This window comes from Vanacampus margaritifer, chromosome 4 (genome assembly GCF_051991255.1).
Source record: "Vanacampus margaritifer isolate UIUO_Vmar chromosome 4, RoL_Vmar_1.0, whole genome shotgun sequence".
NCBI lineage: Eukaryota > Metazoa > Chordata > Actinopteri > Syngnathiformes > Syngnathidae > Vanacampus > Vanacampus margaritifer.
In genome coordinates, this window is record NC_135435.1 from 30,820,702 (window position 1) to 30,837,723 (window position 17,022).

Below are 17,022 nucleotides of genomic sequence, written 5' to 3' on the forward strand. Positions count from 1 at the left end.
ATATATATATATATATATATATATATATATATATATATATATATATATATATATATATATTTTCTACGTCTGTTTAGGAAGTGCGTGGTCCTATCCTACGTGGTCCTGTTCTGTTTGCTGTCAGTCGCGGCACACAGAACTTTTTCTTGGCGCTCATATTTTGAAATAAAATTGCATCTTTTCCGGGAGCTGAGAGAGAGAGCAATCGCGACACGGGAACAAGTTCATGAACGTCACATCAACAACAACAACAAAAATTCAGTTGAATGCAACATGTGATTCCCTTTAATTATTGAAATTCCTATTTGTTGAATAAAGTTGTTCCAAAAAAAAAAAACCTTGCTAGCAAAGATGGTTGACATGTTGCGCATGCGCATTGCTGATAATGTCGGCGACGCATATCGTGGTACTGTCTTGGACACGCGTGCCACTAAATCTTCTCGAATTACGATTGAACAAACTAAAGCCAAGACACACAACGCGTATCACTATTTTACCGGACTCAAACATAATTCAAATCTTCGTGTCTGGATAAACTTGTGTGGGTGCACGTTAAAACTTCTCTGTCTAACTTAGCTTAGCTTGCTAGCCGCTAATAAAGAGACACGTTTGTTAGCAACACATCGCCAAGTACAGAAGAGATCAAGAGAAAGATTTGCGATTGTGGCGTGAAAATGTGTGCAAGAAAGACAACAGAGTACAAGGAGGAACTTTGTGGAACAAAAGAGGACATTGAGCCACAACGTCACCCCCTGGACGCGGTGTGCAAACTGCCTCGAGTTGTGTCACTCAGAGCAGGTCTGTTGACTTCTCATTCTCACTTGTTTAGTGGCAGTTATTAAAAAAACAAACATTCCTACGTTTATTTTTGTAGTGGAGTATTTATGACAGTTTCCTTATGGTGTTAGATTTGTGCACTAAAGTAACAAATAATAGACGGCCAATATTGTAACAATGACAATAAAATAGCAGCAAAACATAGCAAGCCCTCCACAGTGATTAACGTCTGGAATAAAAACAGACAGAACTGCACACAAGACAGGTGGGCTGTATACAATATACAAACTATACAGTAGAATATCCTCGAAAGAGGGAGATGTTGACTGAACAAGAGCACATACTACAATGTAAACAAAGGACACAACGTACTGTATTGGCTTGAGTGTACAGTTTGCTACGCTGCCTGTGCATGTCCATCAGACGGATCCCTTGAAATGATATGGCCCAGATAAGTTATTTTGCTGCACACACTGAGTGTGTTGCCAGCTGAATGAAAGTCAGGAAAGGTTGATTTGACGATGCATGATTTTACTCTTTATAGCATTGTATTTGATGTTGCATTGCCCCATCTTATTCTCATTGTATGATGTTACTGTGAGTAGTGAGTACTAGTAGAAAACAAAAAAAAAAAACAGGCACCCCACTTCTAAAGTTTTTGTCTTGGTTGAAGACATTTCACTTTTAATACAATACGCTTCTTCAGTTCATATTCTGTTATCTTTTAAATATTGCCAATAATGCCAAAACATTTTAAATGCAATAAATACACGTGAAAGTCACAACATAAGACTTGACTGAGCAAAGCTTGATTTTTCTTTTCTGGTGTCCTGCAGACCCAAATAAAGATGAGCTTTGTCCTGAGCAGCAGGAGCCAGGGTGCGCACAAGTTAAAGAGGAGAAGGAGCCATTGTGCGTGCAAGTTAAAGAGGAGCAGGAGGAGGAGGAAGAGGAAAGGCCTCCTTATATTAAAGAAGAAGCGCAGGAGGACGAAATCACCAAGTTTCCATTGATGGTTGTCACTGTGAAGAGTGAAGAAAGTGATGGAGGGTCAAAAACAGACGACCTCATACCGCCACTTTCAGAAGGTGATGACGCGACATCACAACCTTCTGACAGTGACGACGATGATGATGATGAGCACTTGAAAAGTGATGGGACAAGTTGCACTGACAACAGACGCGTGAAATGTTCTCAGTGTGACAAAACATTTGTCAACAAGTCATCCTTAAAAAGACACACAAGAACACACACTGGAGAAAAACCTTTTGCCTGCTCAGATTGTGGTAAACAATTCTCCAGGAAGGTCAATTTAACCAGCCACACGAGGAAACACACTGGGGAAAAACCATTTACCTGTTCAGTTTGTGGGAAAAGGTATTCTCTAAAGGACAGTTTAATAAGTCACACAAGAACACACACTCGGGAAAAGCCTTTTGCCTGCTTGGATTGTGGAAAAGGATTTTCTACAAAGGGAGAGTTAACAGTTCACACAAGAACACACACAGGAGAAAAACCTTTCGCATGTTCAGTTTGTGATAAAACATTTTCTCTAAAGGAAAGCTTAATAAGACACACAAGAACACACACTGGGGAAAAACCTTTTGCTTGCTCAGTTTGTGGGAAAAGTTTCTCTAGAAAGGGGCATTTAAGAGATCACTTAAAAACACACAGTGGCATAAAACCTTTTGCCTGCTTAATTTGTGTCAAAAGATTCTCTTCAAAGACAGATTTAAAAAGACACACAAGAAGACACACTGGAGAAAAACCTTTTGTCTGCTCAGTTTGTGGTACTACATTTTCTGTAAAGGCAAGTTTAACGATGCACACAAGAACTCACACTGGTGAGAAACCTTTTGCCTGCTCAGATTGTGGTAAAAGATTTTCGATAAAGGGAGGATTAACAAGGCACAAAAAAACGCACACTGGGGAAAAACCTTTCACCTGTTCAGTATGTGGTAAAGGGTTTTCGACAAAGGAAGAGTTAAAAATACACACAAGAACGCACACTGGGGAGAAACCGTTCGAATGTTCATTTTGTGGTACAAAATTTAGACAAAAGCAACATTTGAAAGCACACAGAAGAAGACACACTGGAGATAAACACAATAACACATGCTGAAGAAAAGCCTGCCTGCTCGATTTGTGGCCAAAGTGTTTCTACAACACTACAACGCACACTAGAGATAATTTGTTCAGTTACAGTGTGTGATCAAAGATTTTCTGGTAAACGGCAAAATAAACTAAATAAACTGTAGCTGTGTTGGGAATCACTGATTCCTTCCCTAATTTCACAGGAGCTAAATTCTCATTGGGTGAAAAAAGAATGAAAAGACAAAGTAGAAATATTTTTGGGCAATAAAGAGGATTGTTAGTAAAAACTTGGAGTCATTGTCTTTGAAAATCCAATCAATTTGGATGTGAATTTCAGCTGTCATATCAAATCAATTATTAAAACATCCTTTTAGCAGCTGAAAAACCTCTCCATACTGAAAGCTTGCATGCTCAATGCATACCAGGAGAAGCTCATTCATTCAAGTTGACTTGATTATTGTAACACTCTTCTAACTTGACTTCCTCAAAAGAGCATCAAACAGCTACAACTCAGAATGCTGTAGCTTGGGTTTTGACCAGAACCACGCAAAAAATTGATAATGCAACTCAAGGAGTTGATATTCTCTAAAGCAATAAACGAAGAGATCACAACATGAAAAACTAAGAAAATGTGATTGAGGTCTTTTAATGAGTTTTTAGAATAGTTTTTCCAAAACAATTTTCAGCTACAATTTATTTTGGTACTTTGTTTTTAAATGTCTTTAGTTTCTTTAAATGTACTTTTAATTATGGGAAGCACTTTTGGTCAACTTGTGTATGAAATGAAATATGCTATATAAATAAAGCTGCCAGAGTGCCTGCTTTGCTTTGCCTTAATGCATGGACCATCATTTGATGATGCACTTTCTCCTTGCTTGTTATTTTGTTTTTTGTTTTAAATATTTTTATTTTTTATTTTTTAAAGTTTTATACAACGTCCCAATCTATTGGAATTTGAGTTAAAATCCAGCTAAACAATATCAAAGAGTTTCTCATATACATAACGTATTTTACGTTGTTATTATCATTACTGTTTCTACATAATTTTCTTCCACGTGTGTTCAATTTTATTGTGAAGGGAGCCCTTACGTATTTTGTCCTAGTGTTGTTTCCGTAGTTTGCTATCTAAAATGGTCGACATGTCGCGCATGCGCAATACAGAACGTGCATTAACTCGTCTCTGTGCACTTTTATCTCGCTGATCGCCACTAACGGAACGTAGTCAACAACACTGCACTTGGGAATAGATCGAGTGAGTGCAAAGTGTTGTGTTTGTTGCGTGAAAATGTGTGCAAGAAAGACAGCAGAGTACAAAGTAGAACTTTGTGGAACAGAAGAGGACGTCAAGCCACAAATTGCCTTCGACAGCCCAGGTTTGTTTCTTTTTCTCACTTAGTGGCTGCGTTATAATACTTGTTGATGGAATTCCATTACATTTACTAAAACATTAACATCCAATATAGTGTACAAGGTGTATCTGATGGTGTCCCTTCCGCTCACGATCATGTGAAGCCGGGAGCATAGTCAATATTACAGACAGACTTGGACTCTGATCACTCAGAAAAAAATCTCTTTATTTTCATTGAGCGGTTTTGTTTCCCATTCTAGCTTTTTGGAGTGCATGCAAATATTCGTGTGTAGATTCTCAGTCATCCAGGTAATAGTTGTGAGGTTAAGCACCCAAAATTGGCCTTTGACTTCAAGTCATGATGCAAAGGTTCCCCTTTGGTATGGGACCACCTTAGGGTCATACAAATAAATTTATAGCAAGTGAGGCCACGTGTATTGAAAATAGAATACATGTAACACTAATCCCCCCCAGATTTTTTGGGGGTTGACGTTCCCTCTAATATTATAGGCTTTTTCAGTTCATCCTAGATTATCTTAAAAAAAAATCCAAAACATGTAGAAACAATAATACATATATAAAGTCATGACATGAGACTTGGCTCATGGGCAAAGAGCCAAGCTTGACTTTACTGATCTGTGTGTTTGTTTCCTTGTGAGATGCAGACCTCTATGAAGATGATCTTGGTCCTGAGCAGCAGGAGCTAGAGTCCACCCAAATTAAAGAGGAGGAGGAGGAGCAAGAGCTTCCTCACCTAAAAGAAGAAGAGCAGGAGGACGCTGTCACCAAGTCTCCAGTGAGTGTTGTCAGTGTAAAGAGTGAAGAAAGTGATGGTGAGCACGAAGGAGGTTCGCAATCAGACAGCCTCTTGGCTCCCCTTTCTGAAGGTGACGACATGACGTCAGGCTCTTCTGACGATGGGGATGATGATGGTGATGAACACACTTCTGGTGATATAATAACATGTCACATCGACAACAACAACAACAAACGAGTGAAATGTTCTCAGTGTGACAAAACTTTTGCCAGTAAGTCATCCTTGATAATACACACAAGGACACACACCGGAGAAAAACCTTTTGTGTGCTCAGTTTGTGGTAAAAGCTTCACTCATAAGGGACATTTAAAAATTCACACAAGAACACACACAGGGGAAAAACCTTTTGTCTGCTCAGATTGTGGCAAAGCGTTTTCTGTAAAGACAAGTTTAACGCTGCACACGAGAACACACACTGGGGAGAAACCTTTTGTCTGCTTAGCTTGTGGTAAAAGATTCATTGATAAAGGACATTTAACAACACACACAAGAACACATACAGAAGAAAAACCCTTTGCCTGTTCAGTATGTGGTAAAGGGTTTTCTATAAAAGGAGAATTAAAAATACACACAAGAACACACACTGGGGAGAAACCCTTTCCCTGTTCAGTTTGCGGTACAAGATTCAGACAGAAGGGACATTTAAAAGCACACAGAAGAACACACACTGGAGAAAAACCTTTTCCCTGCTCAGTTTGTGGGAAAAGATTCACTCAAAAGAGACTTTTAATAGTTCACACAAGAATGCACACGGGAGAAAATCCCTTTGCTTGCTCAGGATGTGAAAAAAGATTCTCTCAAAAGAGACTTTTAATAGCACACAGAAGAATTCACACCGGAGAAAATCCTTTTGCCTGCTCAGTTTGTAGTAAAGGATTTACTAGAAAGGAAGATTTAACAAGGCACACGAGAACACACTCTGGAGAAAAACCTTTTGCCTGTTCAGTTTGTGGTAAAACTTTCTCTCGAAAGGATAGATTAACAAGGCACACAAAAACACACTCGGGAGAAAAACCTTTTGCCTGCTCAGTTTGTGATAAAACTTTCTCTACAAAAGAAGATTTAACAAGGCACTCAAGAACACATTCTGGAGAAAAACCTTTTGCCTGTTTAGTTTGTGGTAGAACATTTTCGGCAAAAGGCAATTTAAGTAAGCACACAAAAACACACTCTGGAAAAAAACCTTTCACCTGCTCAATTTGTAGTAAAACATTCTCTGTAAAGAAAAGTTTAACACTGCACACAAGGACGCACACCGGAGAATATCCTTTTGTCTGCTTAGTTTGCGATAAAAGATTCATTGAAGAGGAACATTTAACAAAACACACAAGAATACATACTGGAGAAAAATCTTTTTCCTGCTCAGTTTGTAGTAAGAGATTCAACGATCGGGGACATTTAACAGCACACACTAGAACACACACTGGGGAAAAACCCTTTGCCTGTTCAGTTTGTGGCGCACAATTCAGACAGAAGGGACATTTAATAGCACACAGAAAAACACACACTGGGGAAAAACCTTTTCCCTGCTCAGTTTGTGGTAAAAGATTCACCCGCAACTCTGATTTAACGAGGCATTCAAAAACACACCGAGGAGAAAAAACATTCAGTTGCAATTTATGTGATAAAAGATTCACTCGTAAGGATCAGGTCAAGGTACACAAGTGTGTGAGTGAAAAGAGCAGTTGAACATCTTTGCTGTCTGTCGGAATAATATGGAATCTTCCCTGTCAAATATGGGCCTGTTCAACAGTGACATCCACAATTTCAATACCCGGTATGCTCATTGGTTACATGTCCTAACGTTCCACAGTCAGCTCTGTGAATTTTCCATGAGTATGTCAGGAATAAAATCTTCACAGGTCTACAATATACATAGACGACTAGTATGATGTAAGAGAATTCTGCATATTCCACCACTGCTCAGTTGTGAAGTCGCAAAAAAAACTAAAACTCAAGGTTCAGTATTGTAACTAATTTTATTCTCAAATTTTATTAGAAGTTGCTGTAATACCTTAACAAATACTGTATAATCTATCATTTTTATGCAAATGACATAATCCTTTATTGCTGTTCAACCTAAATTATTTTTGCCATTTGAGTTGCTGCTTTTAATGCTATCCGGTCTCCTTTGATGACACCAAGTTTTTCAAGGTTTTCTCATACTCTCATATTTGAACAGCTGAAGGAAAACCTGTAGAGCAGCTTTGAAATTACAAAAGCCTGGGCTCTTTTTCAGAAATAGAATCTGCCTCTGCCCAATGTCACTTTTTTTTGTGTGTGTTTTGTGTATTTACTCAGTTTTCTTCTCACCTTTGCCGGTCAAATTCTTGGGTACTGTTTTTGGCAGTCAGCAGCAACGAAGCTTGTTGTACGGATATTACTGAGAAAGCGGGTGGGACTGAAAAATACTATTTTTCCAGCTCATTTTCAGGCGCAGTTAGAAACTTTTGCTTCCCTATTTGTTTATGTGTGAAACAAACACAAAATAAGATGTGTATGTATGTTCATCTGTATTTTATTATCAAATGCTATTTCCTGAAATAAATGGAAAATGAATTAAACAGCTACAAACTCCAATATGATGTTAGGGCATTGTGTAAAACAACACAACACATAGCAAATGTTCTAGTTTACATTTTGTGCAAATGGAATCCCCCCTCTGGTGCCAGGTTATGAGAAAAAAAATGCTAATCTGTCCCCATAATTTTGTAATATGTTCCCACAGTTAAGTAATTTTACCTACACTTTTATACAAATACTTTATTATAATATTTTATGCATGTATTTTGTCCCAGTGAGATAGCCGTAGTATGCGGCCAACTGCGGCCGAAGTGTTGCGCATGCGTGGCTGCCGCTGTAATACCTATGCACGTTCTCAATCGTGTAGAAGCCGCAGATTTTCAAGAAATAATTTTTCTCGAATATCTACTAATCGCACTAAACCTCGACTTGGTTCGTACATCACTACATAATGGACTAAAACGACTACTAAATTACATCTTCCTATCAGGATAAATTCGTCAGAGAGCACGATGACTTCTTTGGCTAATTTATTTTAGCTTGCTAGCCGCTAGCAAGAAGACGAGTTTGTCAGCAACACATCGCTAAAAAGAGGTCAAGTGAGCGTAAAGTGTTGTGATAGTCGCGTGAAAATGTGCACAAGAATGACACCGGAGTACAATGAGGAACTTTGTGGAACAAAAGAGGACATCAAGCCACAACGTCACCGGCTGGACGCGCTTTGCAAATTGGAGCCACGAGATGTTTTATTACACCGTAAGACTGGTTCACTTCTTTCTCTCACTTGTTTACCAACTACTTGATATTCTTAAAGTATTCCCGTGTTTATTAATGTAAGCATTGTTAGCATTTGAGATTACTTTTAATTTGACATATATAACAACATCCAATATTTTTTTCCTAGATGGATCTGATGGGCCCAGTAGTTCCAACGTAGTCCACCGGGATTGAATTTGGTGGATTAGATTAAACCCAGATCTGATTTAAAATTCGGTAATTCAAACCACATTTAATCTTAAAATTTCAATTTCAGATTTGGAAATTTATTCCTGCCTTTCATCCAGATTTGAGCCTGTGTTGCAAATTTCAAAATCTAAATCCCAAATCTGGATCAATTTGATCCTCAAAATAGCATTAAATTAATCCCATTTTGGGTTAGGATTAGGCTATGGTCGCATGTATTAGTTTCACATATACTGATCGTCGTCAATAACTATCTTACATTTCCCAGAATTAAGTGTAAAGCGATATTCTTAATAAATGAAACCTCATTATGTAGTTTTTTAACAGAAAAAAATCATATTCCATAATTGTAAATAAATAAAGACAATCCAATTAACTAATTAATCAATTAATTTGGCAGGTCTAAACATAACACAACAAACTTTTTGGTATCAGAGCTTGATGATTGAGATTGCTCATCACCTCACTTTCTGAATTTAGTGAGTTCAGAAAGTATCAAAACATGCGACTGTACGTTGTGTTATCCTCAGACTCCGCTACATTAGTAGGAAGTGGAATTAAAACGTTTTATTGTTTTAGGCTGCAACAACAGATTAATTAGTTTACTAAAAATACAAAAACAAAAGTCGGCAACAGTTACACTTAAAAAAATCTTCTCTCTCTGTCTTTTTGTGTCCTGTAGATGTCAGTGAAGAAGATCTCTGTCCCGAGCGGCAGGATGCAGAGTCTCTACAAATTCAAGAAGAGGAGGAGGAGCCAGAGCCGCCTCAGATTAAAGAAGAAGAGCAGGAGGTTGCTATTGCCAAGTTGCCATTGACTGTTGTCATTGTGAAGAGTGAAGAAGGTGATGGAGAGCACTGCGGAGGATCACAAACAGATGACAACCTGCTACCGCCACTTTCAGATGGTGACGACGTAACGTCGCAGGCTTCTGACGATGACGACGACGACGGCGATGATGATGATGATGATGATGATGATGATGATGAACACCGAAAAGGTCATATGATGTTTCACAATGACAACAGACAAGTGAAATGTTCTCAGTGTGACAAAGTTTTTATCAGCAAGTCAAACTTGATAGAACACTCAAGACGACACACTGGAGAAAAACCTCATGCTTGCTTATTTTGTGAAAAAAGATTCGTTGTGACGGGAGATTTAACAAGACACACAAGAATACACACTGGAGAAAAAAATCTTGCCTGCTCAGTTTGTGGGAAAATATTCATTCAGAAGGGAGATTTAACAAGGCACACAAGAACACACACTGGGGAAAAACCTTTTGGCTGCTTAGTTTGCGGGAAAAGATTTACTGCAGCACACACGTTAACACTTCACACAAGAGCACACACTGGGGAAAAACCTTATGCTTGCTCCATTTGTGGGCAAACGTTTGCTCGAAAGAACAATTTAACAAAGCACACAAGAACACACACTGGGGAACAACCGTTTGCCTGCTCAGTTTGTAGTAAGAGATTCAACGATCAGGGACATTTAACAGCACACATTAGAACACACACTGGGGGAAAACCCTTTTCCTGTTCAGTTTGTGGCACACAATTCAGACAGAAGGGACATTTAATAGCACACAGAAAAACACATACTGGGGAAAAACCTTTTCCCTGCTCAGTTTGTGGTAAAAGATTTACCCGCAACTCAAATTTAATGAGGCACACAAAAACACACAGAGGAGAAAAAGCATTCAGTTGCAATTTATGTGATAAAAGATTTACTCGTAAGGATCAGGTCAAGATACACAAGTGTGTGAGTGAAAAGAGCAGTTGAAAAGCTCTGCTGTCTGTCAGAATAATATGGAATCTTCCCTGTCAAATATGGGCCGACAGATTTTGTGCAGCAAAAGACGAGCCTACCTCCAGTTCAACAGTGACGTCCACAATTTCAATATCTGATATGCTCATTGGTTGCATTTTCTATCGTTCTACACTCAGCTCTGTCAATTTTTCATGAGTATATATATATATATTGGCGATTAGTATGGTCTAAGAAAATCCTGCATATTCCAGCACTGCTCCATTGTTACAGGATTAAAAAAAAAACACCCAAAGGAAAACCCCTAGAACAGCTCTGAAATGACAAAATCTTGGGCTCTTTTTCAGAAATACAATCTTCTTCTGACAATGTCACCTTTTTTTGGTGTATGTTTCGTGTGTTTACTCTGTTTTTGTCTCCCTTTGTTAGCATCTGTAGCATCCAATGGAATTTTTGGGAACAGTTTTTTTGCAGTCAGCACCAAAGAAGCTTGTTGTACGGATATTTATGAGAAAGCGGGTGGGACTCAAAAATATTTTATTCTTCCTGCTCATTTTCAGGCACACTTAGTTACAACGTTTCCTTCCTTATTTGTTCTGGTTTGAAACACTTCCTTGTTAGGAGGTTATAAAATAAAATGTGTATGCATGTATCTGTGTTTTATTATCAAATGCTATTTCCTGAAATAAATGGAAAATGAATTAGACGTCTACAAACTCTAATATGATGTTGGGGCATTGTGTAAGACTTAACACACACATTTCATTGCTAATGGTTCTGACATCATGATGCAGTTGTACTCGGAGATATTACAGAGCCCCACTGGTGCCAGGGTATTAGAAAAAAATCGCTATACTGTCCCCATAATCTAGTAATATGTTCCCACAGTTTAGTAATTTTACCCACACTTTCATACAAATATTACGATAGATTATGCATGTCTTTTGTCCTAGTGAGATAGCCGTAGCAGAAGTCTTGCGCATGCGTGGCTGCCGCTGCAATACGTATGCACATTGTGAAATGTCCATTGTGTCGACGCCGTAGATTTTCACAAAATATTTTTTTTTCGAATTTCTACTGAACGGACTAAACCTCGGCACAGTTCATGCATGACTACTTAATGGACTAAAACTGAATAAATTACATCTTCCTGTCCTGTCCGGATATACTCCTCAATAGAGCACGATGACTTATTTGGCTAATTTATTTTAGCTTGCTAGCCGCTAACAAGAAGACGAGTTTGTCAGCAGCACATCGCTAAGAGATCAAGTGAGTGTAAAGTGTTGTGATTGTCGCGTGGAAATGTATAAAAGAAAGTCACCGGAGTACAAGGAGGAACTTTGTGGAACAAAAGAGGACATCAAGCCACAACGTCATCGGTTGGACTCGCTTTGCAAATTGGAGCCACCGCCACTAGTTGTTCTACTACAAAGAACAGGTTTGTTCACTTCTTCCTCTCACTTCTTTACCAACTAGTACTTAATATTCTTAAAACTATTCCTGTGCTTATTAATGTAATCATTGTTAGTATTTTAGGTCACCCATTTAATTTGACATAAAGGACAATATCCAACAATTTGTACTAGGTGTTTCTGATGGGCCCACTATTTCCAACATAATCCACCTGGTGGATTAGATTAAACCCAGATCTGATCTAAAATTCGATATTTCAAACCACATTTAATCTTAAAATTTCAAATCCAGATTTGGAAATCCAATCCCGCCTTTCATGCAGATTTGAGCCTGTGTTTCACATTTCAAAATCTAAATCCCAAATGTGGATCAATTTGATCCTCAAAATAGCATTAAATTAATCCCACTTTGGGGCAGGATTAGGCTATGATCCCATGTATTAGTTTCACATATACTGATCGTCATCAATAACTATCTTACATTTCCCAAAATTAAGTGTAAAGAGATATTTTTAATAAATGAAACCTCATTATGTAGTTTTTTAACAGAAAAAAAAAATAATATTCCATAAATGTAAATAAATAAAGACAATTCAATTAACTAATTAATCTATTCATTTGGCAGGTCTAAACATAACATGACAAACTTTTTGCTATCAGAGCTTGATGAATGAGATTGCTCATCACCTCACTTTCTGAATTTAGTGAGTTCAGAAAGTATCAAAACATGCGACTGTATGTTGTGTTATCCTCAGACTCCGCTACATTAGTAGGAAGTGGAATTAAAACGTTTTATTGTTTTAGGCTGAAACAACAGATTAATTAGTTTACTAAAAATACAAAAACAAAAGTTGGCAACAGTTACACTTAAAAAATTCTTCTCTCTTTGTCTTTTTGTGTCCTGTAGATGTCAGTGAAGAAGATCTCTGTCCCGAGCGGCAGGATGCAGAGTCTCTACAAATTCAAGAAGAGGAGGAGGAGCCAGAGCCGCCTCAGATTAAAGAAGAAGAGCAGGAGGTTGCTATTGCCAAGTTGCCATTGACTGTTGTCATTGTGAAGAGTGAAGAAGGTGATGGAGAACACTGCGGAGGATCACAAACAGATGACAACCTGCTACCGCCACTTTCAGATGGTGACGACGTAACGTCGCAGGCTTCTGACGATGACGACGGCGATGATGATGATGAACACCGAAAAGGTGATATGATGTTTCACAATGACAACAGACAAGTGAAATGTTCTCAGTGTGACAAAGTTTTTATCAGCAAGTCAAGCTTGAAAAAACACTCAAGAAGACACACTGGAGAAAAACCTTATGCCTGCTCATTTTGTGGGAAAAGATTTGTTGTGACGGGAGATTTAACAAGGCACACGAGAATACACACCGGAGAAAAACCTCTTGCCTGCTCAGTTTGTGGGAAAAGATTCATACAGAATGGAGATTTAACAAGGCACACAAGAACACACACTGGGGAAAAACCTTTTGGCTGCGTAGTTTGCGGGAAAAGCTTTACTGCAAGACGCACTTTAACACTTCACACAAGAACACACACTGGGGAAAAACCTTATACTTGCTCCATTTGTGGGCAAACGTTTGCTAGAAAGGACAATTTAACAAAGCACACAAGAACGCACACTGGGGAAAAACCTTTTGCTTGCTTAATTTGTGATAAAAGATTCGGTCAAAAGGAACATTTGAATAAACACAAAAAAACACACTGAAAAAAAATAGTTTGCTTGCTTCGTTTGTGGTAAAACCCTGGAGAACCCACGGGGTCAAATTTGGCCCCTATAAATTCTGCTACTCAAATAGCAAAGACCTTTTTTTTTCTTCTTTTTTTTTTCTTTTTACAAATTTAACTTCAAAAGTCCAGAGTGCCACTTCTGACACCTGCATGGGGCCATCTAGTGGATGAATATTGCACTTATATGAGCCAGAGTGGTGGTGACAAGATGGAAATCAATCCAAACAAAACCATCTTCTCAGCAAACCATCAGATGGGAAACATTTTTTTTTTTTTTAATCTATTTCATATCATGTTGCATATATATTTTGATAAATTAGCAACTCTGAGCTAGTTCAAAAAACAATGGGTCAAAAATGACACTTTGGGTGTATGGGGTCAAAAATGTCAGCCACATTGGTTCTGGTGACTTTGTCACAGAGAATGGTGACAGTCTTGTATTTGGCTAACGACTTGAAATTAGTTCATTTGTGTAATATATTTTTACTAAGTTAAAGGTACAGGGACTAATAAATACCTATATCTTTTCAGGGAGTATGGCCAGTTGCTCTTTAGGGCAGGGAAAGCAACAGAGAGAGTACACTGTAAGACAAGTATTGGAACAACTTGAAGCTGATGATAGTGACTTTGGCGCAGAATTGGACAGCGATAGTGATTCTGATGAATGGTTTCAACCGCATGAAAGTGAGGGTGGTGAAGCTTCTGCCCAAGACAGTGACTCGTCCAGTGATGAAGATTGGCAATTTAAAGAGACTGCAAGCCCACACTTAGACCCTAATTGTGCCACAAAAACTTACAGGTGGCGAAAGAAAGTCTTTGAGTTACCTGACGTGAGTTTTCAAGGACGACAAGTTGAGTCATACCAGGATGCCACAACAGACACACCACTGGTTTACTTTCGCCGCTTTGTTTCCCTTGATATGTTGGAAAATATTGTCGAACATACCAATCAGCACAGTGTTCAAAAACACGGGAAATGTGTAAACACTTCAGTGAAAGAGATAGAACAAGTTCTTGGAATGTACCTCAGGATGGGATTAGTTCAAATGTCCGGAGTACGTCAGTACTGGGAAAGTGAAGTTCGTTATGGGCCTGTGGCAGACATAATGAGTTGCAAACGATTCAACCAGCTACTCTCTGTCATCCACTTTGTAGACAATGAAATGGCCAATGAAGAAGTAAAAATGGATCGACTTTGGAAACTGAGACCATTTTTGGATTCTTTTCGGAGACAATGTCTGACAATTGCTCCTCGACAAAAACAATCCATTGATAAGATGACGGTGCCGTACAAAGGGAAATTTGGTGGCATAAGGCAATATATCGACGGAAAGCCACATCCCTGGGAATTCAAAGTGTGGGCGCGCTGTTGTGTCACTGGCCTCTTGCACGACTTTGACATATGTCAAGGAAAAGGTGGTGGCAATGGACCAAAAGGGCCAAAAAAGAGTCCCTTGGGAGTTGGTGGAGACGTTGTAGTGAAGTTATGCGAATCGCTTGCAGAGAAAGTCAATTTCCTGATTTTTGCTGACAATTTCTTCACTTCCATGCCCCTCATTGAGAAATTATTGGCAAAGGGAATCTACTACACAGGAACTGTGAGGAAAACCCGAATGTCCAAGTGCAACCTGATACCTGACAAAGACCTGTCCAAGAAAGGCCGCGGATCCTACGATTATCAATTGGAGTCCAACACCAACACAGTTTGTTTGAAATGGCAAGACACCAAAGCAGTCAGTTTGATGTCAACATATGCCGGACCAGAACCTTTGAGAAAAGCTCGGCGCTGGGACAAGTCCAAAAAAGAGTACACCTACATAGATCAACCCAACGTCATCAAAGAGTACAACGCTTCCATGGGAGGTGTTGACATGCTGGATGAGCATCTTGCACGCTGTCAATTTCGCATCAGGACCCGTCGCTGGTATATGATACTTTTCTGGCACTTCATGTCTGTTGCGGTGATCAACGCGTGGCTCCTTTACCAGCGTGATTGCGAGGCGCAGGGAATCACTGGATCCAAAGTTCTCAAGCTTCGCAAGTTTCAGGGTTTGGTTGCCCAGGGTTTGGTTGAAGTTGGGACAGCAAGAAAGCGGGGTAGGCCATCAACTCCGAGCTCCTCCTCCCCCTCGTTCCCGGCACCGCCAAGATTTGTTCGAGTTTATCAGAGTGAAGATGTCCGTTTTGACCAAATCGGCCATTGGCCTGTCAAGGAGGAAAATCGCCGTCGATGTGCTGTGTGCAAGGACCTCAAGACTGAGATGCACTGTGAAAAATGTGCAGTACCTCTCTGCATTAACAAAAAAAGAAATTGTTTCAAAGACTATCACAATGTCTAGTGTGAGTTCTGACAGATTTTTGGATAAGAAAGACCAATGGTGGTTTTTTTTTTTTCCCAGCAGTGATTTTGTCCCTGTGTTCTTGTTTCCATTGGCCAAAGTGCGTTTGTACATTCAAAATCCAGTTCTAAAATGCAACAAATAAAACAAAAAAATATATATTGTTCAATGTAGCTGTGTATTTGATTGATTATTTTCTTAAATTCTAAATAGTTTACTGACAGTTTTTGTTATTCAGATTTTTTGAAATGATACCCCTAAATCCCAAAGGGTCAAATTTCGCCCTAATCCTAAATTAGGGAATAAAGGGTTAAAATTGAAAAAAACTATTTTGGTGTTCAGTGAATTTATAGCAGTCATTCCAGTCATTTCCAAAGAAGAAAAGGGTTCTTGGGTTCTCCAGGGTTTTAAGTGATCACGAGCCCTCTTTGGATTCTTGATACCTTGCTATCTCTGTCGGCACGGGAAAAAAGTGAGAAGCACGGTTGCGGGTTCAAACTGTACAAGTTAATCCTATGGTGGAAGTACGATTTTAAGGAAATTATACAATGCCTTGCGAAAGTATTAGTCCCCCTTGAACTTTTTGACCTTTTGACACATTTCAGGCTTCAAACATTAAAGATATAAAATATGATTATTATTTTTTTTGTGTGAAGAATCAACACCAACTGGGGGTCAATTGTGAAGTCAAATGAAATGTAATTGATTTTTTTAATTGTATTTTTATTTTGATTGATTTTTTTATTTTTACAAATAAATAGCTGAAAATAGGGCATGTGGAGTTATTCACCCCCTTTTCTCTCAGTGCAGCCAACTGACTCCCTGATTATTTCTGAATGATGTAATGTTGAAATAAATGACTGATGATGATAAAGTGTCCATATGTGTTTAATCTTGTCTCAGTATAAATACACCTGCTCTGTGATTGTCTCAGAGGTCTGTTAAAAGAATATTGGGGAGCAAACAGTATCGTGAAGACCAAGTAAGTCCGGGATAAAGTTGTGGAAAAGTCGAAAGCAGGATTAGGAAATAAAAAGGACCCCCTGTGATTTTCTATTTCCATCCGCCATTCACACACATCATCAGTTGAGGAATCACTTCTTTTTTTTTTTAAAGCAATATTTAATCGTCAGCAATGTTTTTGTGCAGCAAGCAGTTCTGTAAGTTTGCAGCTCTGCTCCTCACTCAGCACCCACTTTAATAAACAGTGTAAAAAATGTTTTTGACTTGG

General features: G+C 38.7%; 2 protein-coding genes across 3 annotated transcripts; both read left to right on the plus strand.

Annotated features, from left to right (window-relative positions):
* Positions 1–365: 365 nt before the first annotated feature.
* On the plus strand, positions 366–7,518 carry LOC144050371 (uncharacterized). 2 transcript variants are annotated; one of them, XM_077563536.1, is made up of 2 exons: positions 366–798; positions 1,614–3,703. In XM_077563536.1, exons 1-2 carry the CDS (start codon positions 675–677, stop codon positions 2,897–2,899), a joined length of 1,410 nt encoding a protein of 469 aa, XP_077419662.1. In that variant the 5' UTR covers positions 366–674; the 3' UTR covers positions 2,900–3,703. The 2 variants fall into 2 exon arrangements, with proteins under 2 accessions (XP_077419662.1, XP_077419661.1); XM_077563535.1 differs by lacking the exons at positions 366–798; positions 1,614–3,703 and adding exons at positions 4,018–4,244; positions 4,885–7,518.
* A 336-nt stretch (positions 7,519–7,854) lies between these two features.
* On the plus strand, positions 7,855–10,945 carry LOC144050379 (uncharacterized). The gene is made up of 2 exons (XM_077563549.1): positions 7,855–8,315; positions 9,205–10,945. The coding sequence occupies exons 1-2, from the start codon at positions 8,192–8,194 to the stop codon at positions 10,308–10,310; spliced, it is 1,230 nt and encodes a 409-aa protein (XP_077419675.1). The 5' UTR covers positions 7,855–8,191; the 3' UTR covers positions 10,311–10,945.
* The last annotated feature ends 6,077 nt before the right edge of the window (positions 10,946–17,022 follow it).

Excerpts from the sequence above, each read along its gene's own strand:
- LOC144050371 (XM_077563535.1), top strand. The coding sequence starts at position 4,157 with ATGTGTGCAAGAAAGACAGCAGAGTACAAAGTAGAACTTTGTGGAACA. Across the intron at positions 4,245-4,884 it reads AATTGCCTTCGACAGCCCAG|ACCTCTATGAAGATGATCTT; the intron begins GTTTGTTTCTTT and ends TGTGAGATGCAG.
- LOC144050379 (XM_077563549.1), top strand. The coding sequence starts at position 8,192 with ATGTGCACAAGAATGACACCGGAGTACAATGAGGAACTTTGTGGAACA. Across the intron at positions 8,316-9,204 it reads ACGAGATGTTTTATTACACC|ATGTCAGTGAAGAAGATCTC; the intron begins GTAAGACTGGTT and ends TGTGTCCTGTAG.